Source organism: Histomonas meleagridis (genome assembly GCF_020186115.1).
Source record: "Histomonas meleagridis strain 2922-C6/04-10x chromosome Unknown contig_79, whole genome shotgun sequence".
NCBI lineage: Eukaryota > Parabasalia > Tritrichomonadida > Dientamoebidae > Histomonas > Histomonas meleagridis.
This window is the reverse complement of record NW_027150917.1, coordinates 43,433-54,058: the sequence shown is the minus strand read 5'-3', so window position 1 is coordinate 54,058 and position 10,626 is coordinate 43,433. Positions and strand designations below refer to the sequence as shown.

The window sequence follows — 10,626 nt, the reverse complement described above, 5'->3', positions numbered from 1 at the left end:
CATCTTTAGCTATAATTAATAGAATTTGTAGAACTATTAGAGATATGGCTGATAATATGGGTTTAGAATATATTCAACCTCATGATATGAATAAAATTATACATAATTATAATTATACTTATCATAAAACATTATCTAAATTAAATCATAAAAAAATATCACCATATGAAGCTAAAATAAAACAAAAATCTTTTGGTTTATCTTTACATAAATTAAATTATAAAATTATGAAACAAAAAGGATTTTATTTACCTCCTGGTACAACAGTAACAGTTTATAACACAGATCAATTAAAAAAGAGATCAAAAATATTACCAGATATTTATATAGTAGATAATTACTAAAAAGGTAAATATAATACTCATAATGATAAAGGAATAAAAATGTCAGTACCAAGATATTTATTAAATCCAGTTCCAAATGCAATTATTATATTTCAAAAGAAAAAGATCCAATGATGTATTATTAATAAATAAATACTTTTTTTAATGAAATATTAAATTCATCCATTAATGTGTTATATTCTTCATTATATTGAAAATTAAAATCATACCCATTAATCTTAGTTGAGTTAACTTTTTTAATTGGATTTACATGTTTTAAACATCCAGGTTCAGGATCTTCATAACTTAATCTAACTTGATTAAAATCAATTTCTAAAATTAAACTTATAGCTTGTACTAAATCATTAGCATTAATTATAATTTTACCACTATTATCAATTAAATTTGCTATTAATTTCATATTATTTGTTTTTAATATCGCACTAAATGTTAAAGCTATATGTTTATATAAAGCACTAGCATTATCAGTATTAAGATCAGTTTCTCTTGTAATTATTTTTGATGTTTCTTCATTAACTTCAGGATAATGTGCTGGTGTTTCACTATTGTTATTATTAATAATAACTTTACAATTAGCACTAGAACTATTATGTTCAGTATTATTCTTCCCTACATGGGGTGAGAAATCACTTATTTTAATCATAAAAAATAATGATTTTAAAAATTTTTGTTTAATAACTTACTCATCTGCTAATCCATTAGGTGTACCAATTATTTCTACTACATAATTTTTGACTGCATCTAACATTATTTGTTCATGGTTAGGATCATCTAACAAATCAGTAACAACTTTTTTACAAGCAGTTGAATAATAACTTTCACCTGTCTCCAATTTATATTTTTTACCTGTTTCAATATTTGGAATATTACGTTTTTTTAATAGTTCTTCTACTTTAGGGATAACCATTATTTTGAATAATGCAGAAGATAATTGAAGTATTGGACAATAACCTTTAATTCTTTCTTGATATTCACTATTACCTTCATATTTATCAACGAAAGTATTATATGCATCTTTAACAAGTAAACTTGTAAATACTGCATTTGCTGACCTTCTTCTTGGAGTACTATGTAATTTATAAATATTCATAATACCCGTATCTCTATAATAGTTATCATTAGCCCTTTTCACTTTTTCCCTAAAGTCATTATATGCAGAATTATATGTAACGATTGGATCATCAAATGGTTTTGGATAACTTACTTCTCTTACTTCACTATTTAACCATTCATTGAAAGATTTAATCTTATTTCCATCTGCTCTATGTTGTCTTCTTTTTGTAGGATTACCATAATTCTTTTGTAAATAATCCATATATGCTACTTGATAAGGATCTTGTTTTTTGACTGTCCATCCATTAACAAATTTAGCTCTTTTATGTTGATCTCTTATAATAATATCTGGAATTCCATCATCATTAATATCTTCTTCTTTAACTGACCAATGATATCTTGCATCTTTATTCTTATTATGTTTGTTAACATATTCCAAAGCACCGTTATATGTTTGTGCATCTCTAACTTTTCTAACATCTTTTTTTAAATCAAGAATTAGATGTGCTAAAGCTTTCATATTCTCATCAATTAATGTACTATCAGCACCATGATATTTATAATGACTTAAATCATCATCAAAAATATATTTAGCATCACCCTCTGTAACATATCTTTTAGGTTCTTTTTTAATAATTGGTGGATATATACTTATATTGCCTTTTGTAAACGATCGCTCAGATGTTAAAATAATTGAAAATAATATTAAAAGAATAGGGTTTGAAACAAATAATTGTGATATAAGATTTTGTTCTAATGAAGAAATATCGCTATGGCATTCACGATTTTCTGAAGTGTTCGAAAAAGGTTTTTTTATATTAATTTTACGAATGGGTTTTGGGAATGTTTCTCATTATTGTTGGAGACTTGAATTTCAAGCGCGTGGCGCACCCCATGTACATGCTTTAATTTGGCTTCATAAACGTATTTCAGTTGAATCACTTCATGAATAATATTTTGCGCATGCACCAAATCCAGAGCTAAGAAAAATGTATCATTTAGTAAATTCTGCGATGATTCATAATTGTAGAATTCAAAAATGTCTAAAAGGTTCTCCTGACGGAAATTGTAAATATGGTTTTCCAAAACTACCATGCCATGAAATGTTCATAAATGAAGATGGTGAAATTTTTCTTCCACGTGATGAATATGGAACTAGAATTATTGAATATACACCTATTTTTCTATATTAGTGGGGTGGTCACTGTCACATGCACATTTTCAGACATACAATGCATGAAAAATACTCACCAAATGCAGTACATTATATCGTTAAATATAATTATAAACCCGAACCAAGTTCGAGATTACAAGTTTCGGATCAATCAAATAATTATAAAACAAGTTTTAATGCAAGGGTAGTGTCAGTTAAAGAAGCTTTAACCAAAATAGTAAGTTTGAATTATTTTGGTTACGATGCATCATAATTATATGTTCCAATTAAACCACCAGAAAATCGACAAGTCACTTTCGATAAAGGTAATCAAATCCAAATATCTTGGGTTGACAAATATTTACGTCGCTCAGAGGAATTAGAAAGAATGGGCATCTTAACAATTTCATATATGATTATATTGGATTGTTGATTTCTTCGCCATTGTTTGTATTTATCAATAGAACCACTCATATCGACCCCAAGAACATTGAGATAAGTAGCTATTTCATTATCTATACCCTTTTGGCTATTTAACATTGAAAAAAAATAAATATTAATTTTTCATTTTTTATTCAATTTTTATTTTTCGATTATTCACATCGACGATCATTTTTTGATGTCCTGACAGTTTTTGATAAACGGAATAAATTCGATCTTTAGTATAGAGCAATGGTATTTGAGCTATCATATAACTTAATTGTTGTTTAGAGAAATTAGGAAATATAAATATAGTACTTACATTAGCTTTAACTTCAGCAGGTAAAGATTTCCAAAATTGTACAGCGAAAAATACAGAACATTGAATATGAGCTAATTTAGTAAATAATTGATTAAAATAATTAGTAGGTTTTTTAAATAAAGGACTATTAGCACAATCTTCAAAAAAATATTATAGTATGTAAAGTTAAATTATTAAAATTATTAATATATAATTTTTGAAATAATTCAGATATTTGATTATCTACTATTTTATTTTCCCAATGATTATTTTTAATTTCATTATAAAATTGTATCCATTTTAATATATCTTTAACTATATCTTCTGCTTGATTTTCAGCTACATATAATATTGGAATCTTTATTAAAGGTTTTAATGATTCAAAAGTGGGATCGTTTTCTAATCCATTTTTATTAATATAAATTAATAAATGAGTTCTAGGACTAATATTACTAATTTTAATAATTTCTCTAATTATACATTGAGTTTTCCCACTTCTTTGTCTACCTACTGCTATATTTAAAGAATTATAAGGTACATTCACCACTGGATGAATTTCACTTATTAATTCTTCATTTAATTTAGGTTTATTTTTTATATAAACAATAATCAATCATATTATCTAAGGCATCAATATTAATATCGTTTTCCATAAAATAAAAATAATTTTATAAAATCAATTCATTATTATTAATGGAATCTCTTTATACGTGCTTTGCACAAGAATTTAAAGATTGTGATTTTAGTGCTATAAATATTAAACCTTCGTTTTCTATTGTAAAAAATAAAAATGTAATAACATTAACTGTAACTGTGTATAATAAATATCATAATTTATTAAGAAAACAAATTTATAAATTTATAGATGAAAAATATCATCCTACTATAAAGAATCCTTTACAAAATATAACACCTGAACAATTAGATCAAGCTTATCAGATATCTAAAATGGAATTATTAAATCAAATATTTAATGATGATTTTAACAAATATAATGCTCTTGTAAATAAATTGAATGTTATACAAAATTATGCTGACTCAGTAATGCCTCAAAATCATCAGCATCAAAATTATTTATTAATAAAAATAATGATATTGATATTTTTTTATATCGTACGAAAAGTAACACTTTTTGAATAAATAAATGGTCGATAATTTTTATGTATAGGGGAAGTGATAAAAAATTGAATTGAATTTGATCGTGTTTTACCACTTGTGAATTAACGATAGATTCAATTTATACGGTTTAGTTCCATTTATGGATTAAAATTATTTTTAATAATATCGACTCGGGACAAATCTCAACTCATAAAATAATCAATACCGATCAGTAAACTAATCAATCAACTATATTTGATCGTAATGTATTATAATCATTATGACACTTTTGTATAGTACGATAGAGTGATATTAAAAATTAACGTGCAATTTTGGTGTGTCCTGTGGCTATAAATCAAAGTCGCCGTTGGTTCTCAAAAGTGGGATTGAATGATTTACTGATCGTCACCACATCTGATCGACTGCTTTTCATTCGTTATTTTATTCATGCAATTTGAGATTGATAAGATAGTGCAACACGAAATAAGATTCAATTATCATAATGGACAAGTAGTATGATTCCTTGGCAGATGGTCTATTGACCAAACGTTCAGCTGGGTCAGATTCGAAGATCTCAATGCATTTCATCTTTTATACCAATACATGATACAATTAAAATCAGAAGACATATGAAAGATAATGGACATAATCCAGTAAAAGTTTAATGACTAATTTTTTATTGTATTGTGTTAGCATCTGAGATTAATGCTGATAAAGCACCTTGATTGCCTGTTGGAATAATAATCTGTAGAACTGAATACAAAAGTAATATCATTATTAGCAAAGAGATTTCGCGACAATGGCGTAAATATCCTAGATGTGTTAGCAGGTTGAGATGTATCATAAATACATGTCCTGATGGATTACTATCACCTGTCCCAAAATTAAGATCACCTGGAATAGAACCAGCATAAACATACACAATTGCCCAACGAATAATGTTACCTTGAGGAGCTTCACACACCAGAAGCGTATGATGAATTAATAGTATTGTTCTTCTTAACCTTACGCATACCTTGTACTGTTATAGGAGGCACAATACTGTAGTGATAAGTAGAACCAGAAGTAATTTCAATTGCTGAATTCTCTTCGTAAGTTGTAAATGTTGCATACTTGTTACGACGTCCACCTGGAAGTAGTGATAGATGTGAATAGATCATTTTATGGCTCAAAATGAATTCATTTCGTTGGATTTCATACAATCAGGCCAATAGTCCGTAAGATCAATAGATACCGTCAGTGGATAAACTCGAAACACTGGATGAACTCGAAACAGCGGTTATTATTAATTTTACAAAAATAAAATTTAAAAATTCAATTTTGAAGTGTTTTTTACATTTTTGCTTCTCTTTCTTTAAGCAAATTATAAACATCATCAGATGTTATTATTATTTTGCTCGCCAAAGAAAATTGTTTGGTTGTTTTCCCGTCCGGGAAAAGTGGATTTTCCGTATCGTCAATGATTGTTGGGTTTTAATGGATTTCTTGGAAATAACCCAGTGCTTTCGAATGCTGCTACAGTATTAATGTCAATGATAACAGTTTGCATTGAAGAAATCAATGCAAGTATTATTATTTCTATTTTTTGATCAAGTGTCAATTTTTCCGATTTATTTTTCTTCAAATATTTGGCTTTAAGCTTTCGAACAACCTTTTTATAATATGCACGTAATGGTGCAGCAATTGCAACATCAAACGGTTAAATGATGTGTGTCAAATGGCTCGGAAAAGTGCATACTATAATATTATTTTTTCGGAAATTTTTTATCGCTTTTGGGTTTTCTCTTGATGTATGGGAATCCAAAAACAACAATATTGGTTGATCGGGGTCCATACCATTCCTTTCTTTATACAAATGAATCCAATTGGTGAAATAAACCGAATATTCATTAAATAAATCTTGTGTCATTGAACCATTCGTATTTGCATAAATTGGGAAGTTTTTTTCATCAGATATATTTTTTAACACTTGTGGAACATTTAATAGACCACCGATAATCAAAGATGGCATCGGGAAGTCCAGATTCGTTGAAAACGTAATCACAGCAGAAAAATGATTATTGATTTGATTTTGAGTTTTGCAAACGGGTCTTTTCAAATTTTTAGGTGCTGCGACCATTGTAATGTCATTCCAGTTGATTCCCATTTCATCCATATTAAAAATTGCATTTTTGGGGAATAATAACGAAATATCTTGTGTGAATATGTTATCAAACCAAAATAAAATATTTGATGCACAAGATGCTTGTGCACGTGAAATATCCAATGAATCAGGCTTGACAAGCTTTAATTCGTGTTTTTATGAAAATTTGTACACCCAATCCACCTCGGGTATAATTACTTCTATATTAACTTCGTTTTTGACTTTTTGTGATTTTATAAGATCAGCAAATGCATTGGCAAACTTAATTTGTTCAACTCTAAATGTATATGCTTTGTTTTGTATTTCTTCAACATTTGGTGCTTTGTTTTTGTCATTTCTCTTGATAATCCATTGTTTTAATTATTCTTGATATCGTGGGTTCAAATAAAGTGCTGTTCCCGACTGTTTTTTATGTTTATTTGAACCCAAATCCGCTATTGTATCTAAACCGAGTGCGTGCGATATTAAGACTCCATAAAAATAATTTGTGGAAACGAAGAACTCTTTGGCAATTGGTCGTATGACACCTGGATTTTCCTCGGCTGCAGTTACCATTTGGTAGTATTTTGACTTGTGTGACCTTACAGCAGCGGATAATTTTAATATTCTGCTATCTCTTGACGATAACATTAAAAAAAATGGAGTGAAAAACAGTTTTTCATAGTTTTTAATGAAATTTAAAAAATTAAAATATGACCCCCCTGTTTCGAGTTTATCCAGTGTTTCGAGTTTATCCACTGACGGTATAATAGACCCCGAGATTATTATAATTATTTTGGCTTTAAGAACAGTATACAGGAACAAATACATTTAGCAGATTACAAGGGTCACTGGTTTCTATATGAAACAAAAAAAAAACACCAATTAATGATAATCTTGTAATAGCTACTAAATAAAAACTCAATAGTTTACGCTTTGTAGTCGAATTGGAAAAAAAGGGTTTAATTTAACTAAAAACTAAATAAAAATGATTTTTTTTTGAATCATTGCACATTTATTTAATTTATGATAATATGATGATTTGGTCAAATAATTACTTTTTATTTAATAACCATCAGGAGTACCATTAGCATAATATTTCAAACCGTTATGCAAATCTAATGTGAAATAAGTATCACGACATATAAATAATTGTGGTGCAGGTGGATGATTTCCAGCATCATCGACATTATAATAAGTATCATTAGCTTGTGTATAAATAGGTTGTCCCTTAATTTGTATTGGTATATTTTGTCCATTAGAATCTAAACCATCAAATACGTAACCACCACGCGAACGTTCACATTGTATATTAAGCATAAATGAAGTAGCATCACTTAATGTATTATTATATCTTGTACCATTAGAAGCATTCCTATCCATAGTTAAAGAATCTTCAAATTCTTTAGTACATTGTATACCACCATCTAAATCAGAAGCAACTAATTGATATTGTAAAAATCTCGCACCTATTGATGCAATCAAATAATGAACAAATTTTAATCGGACGGCCCCCTTTACTAACACCAGAAGAACACGAAGATGTAAAGACATACATCTGATGATTTTGTCGCAGAATGCCAAGAAGAACAAAACATTATCATTAAACCCATTCCGCTTCACACCAGCGATCAAATACAACCATTAGATCTGGGTATCTTATGAAAATTTAAAACATTATGTTCGATCATTTTCATTACCAAGAGGACTGAATAAGCAAACGCAGAAGATCATGTAAATATACGATGTATATGGACAGCGACATGTCCAAAGAATGTTGTAGGTGCATATAGAGTTGCAGATATTATATCGCATTATAACGAAGATTTTGATTGTTAATACAGAATATGCAAGGCATGTTCGGCATTTTCAACAAGAATCATCCAGCATGAAGAAAGATAATAAAAAACTTTTTCACATGTTCAGATAACTGATTTTAATAAAAAATTATTTTAATTTTTAATATTTCAAATTAAAATATAAAAAGAATATAATAAATAATAAAATATTTATAATATTTTATAAAAAAAAATTGGTTAACCAGGGGTTTATTCTGGGACTATAGGCACGTTCAAAATAAACTACTGAATCGTCGTATCGGCGAATGAGAACGTTTAAAATAGCGATGTTGAACCCCCGCCCGGATGGAACGAGCGAGCTGGAGGAGATACTCGGAGAGGACGAAATAGATTTGTCTCTATTGAAGGAGGAAGTAATTTCTTCGGATATGAACAATGAATTAAAAAATTACGTGATACAAAAAATATTTAATGATGAAATTGAAATTAATGATGATAATATTTGTGATTTGCTTTCAATTCTGAATATTCTTGATTTTAAAATTACTTTAAATTACAACAAGATTACTAAAGAAATTATTGAAATTCTAGGAAAATGTTCGCCTAATCATTTGGTACACTACCAGTTTGTTAAGGTTGTTAAAAGGTCATTTCCAAAAACTTTAAATACATTTATATCTCAAGATATCATTGATTATTTTAATAATACTATTGAATCTATTTTTCAGTCGGATGATAAAAATTATGATTTAATACGACTATTACTACAAACCATAAAATTTTATGGAAATGAATTCAAATATAAAGACAATTCATTACCACTTGATTTTGTTATGACACGATACTCACGTGAAGAAATTAATCCTGTTGAACAATTCAAACAATATTATTATATTCTCGAGAATACAAACGATAATCCTTTTCTTATTCAAGATTTGCTTGTTGAATTAAACAGACTTAGTGAATTTATGACGGTTAATGAAGCAGAACTAATTTCAAATTGTTTAGATTTAATATTAAATTTAAAATGTAAAACAGATACATTATTTCTAATTCAATGTATTGATATTAATTTATTTGTAGCGAAATTAAAATTAATGCAGAAATTTGATCAACGAAAACAAGTAATTTTATTTTTAGAAAATACATTTTTTAAGGAAAAATATAATGAGAACATAATAAACTTAATAATTCAACAAATTGATATTGAATCAGAAGATGAAATGCAACAAATAATTTATATATTAGAAGAAATAATAGCAAATATAAATAAATTCGAAACGAAAGAAGAAATTAAAAAAAATTGTTTTTTAGGAATTCGAATGATTCATCATTTATATTTATTAATATTTATCAATTCTAAAATAAAAATAATTAATAATTATAGTGAATTAATAAATTTGTTGTTAAAACATTTTGTTTTATTAAATAATATATCAAATGAATCAGAAACATATATATTAAATAATATTCCACATGGATATCATAAAGATGAATCATTTTTTCTTGATATTTTCTCTGATTCTTTTATCAATATTCAATCACAGCATATAATATATCAAAAAATTAAAGAATATTTAAAATGTTTTTTTGATTGTATTAATTTTCTTTCATATAGAATTACTGAAATATTATTTGAAAAATGTATAAATTATAAAAATAATTTAGATAAAAAACAAAATAATTATTTTTATGATATTTTTATTAATAAAATTTTAAATGATAACAATTTATTATTTATTTATTTTAACGCATATATTAATTTATTGATTAATTCATTTGAAACTAATGAAAATATATTTCAAGAAATTGTTTTATTTAATAAATTTATGGAATTATTACTAAAATCAAATTACATTAAATCTAAAAAATTATTTCAAAAAGAGAAATTAAAAAAATTTACAAATTTGTTGTTTTTGTATTTTTTTTCATATAAAAAAGATAAACTTTTCATTAGAACTATTTCGAATTTGTTTAAAACATTAAAATTTTTATTAATTGATGAAAAATTATTCAACAAATTATTTTCTATCACGAAACTCAAAAAATTTCTTCAACATGTATTTAGAAATAAAAAGAATTCAATAAATTTAAGCAACTTTATAATCGAATGGTTAAATAATATTAACGGTATAAATTTATTAAATGACGAAATAATAATTTCATTTTTAATTGATTCAATTCAATATACACCAAATGAATCATTAAAAATTTTAAAACAATTTAATAAAATTACAAAAAATCAAATTTTTATTGAACAATTCTTAAATTTGATTAATAATCCAAATGTTGATAAGACATTAATCGATTATTATATCAATATAATACCTAAAAAG

General features: G+C 26.4%; 2 protein-coding genes across 2 annotated transcripts; both read right to left on the bottom strand.

Annotated features, from left to right (window-relative positions):
- Nucleotides 1-1,023: 1,023 nt before the first annotated feature.
- GO595_008923 (uncharacterized protein) lies at nucleotides 1,024-1,917 on the bottom strand (the record flags this gene model as incomplete). The annotated part of the gene is made up of 1 exon (XM_067922551.1): nucleotides 1,024-1,917. The coding sequence occupies one exon, from the start codon at nucleotides 1,915-1,917 to the stop codon at nucleotides 1,024-1,026; it is 894 nt and encodes a 297-aa protein (XP_067770917.1).
- A 5,639-nt stretch (nucleotides 1,918-7,556) lies between these two features.
- Nucleotides 7,557-7,874, bottom strand: GO595_008922 (uncharacterized protein; the record flags this gene model as incomplete). The annotated part of the gene is made up of 1 exon (XM_067922550.1): nucleotides 7,557-7,874. The coding sequence occupies one exon, from the start codon at nucleotides 7,872-7,874 to the stop codon at nucleotides 7,557-7,559; it is 318 nt and encodes a 105-aa protein (XP_067770916.1).
- Nucleotides 7,875-10,626: the final 2,752 nt, after the last annotated feature.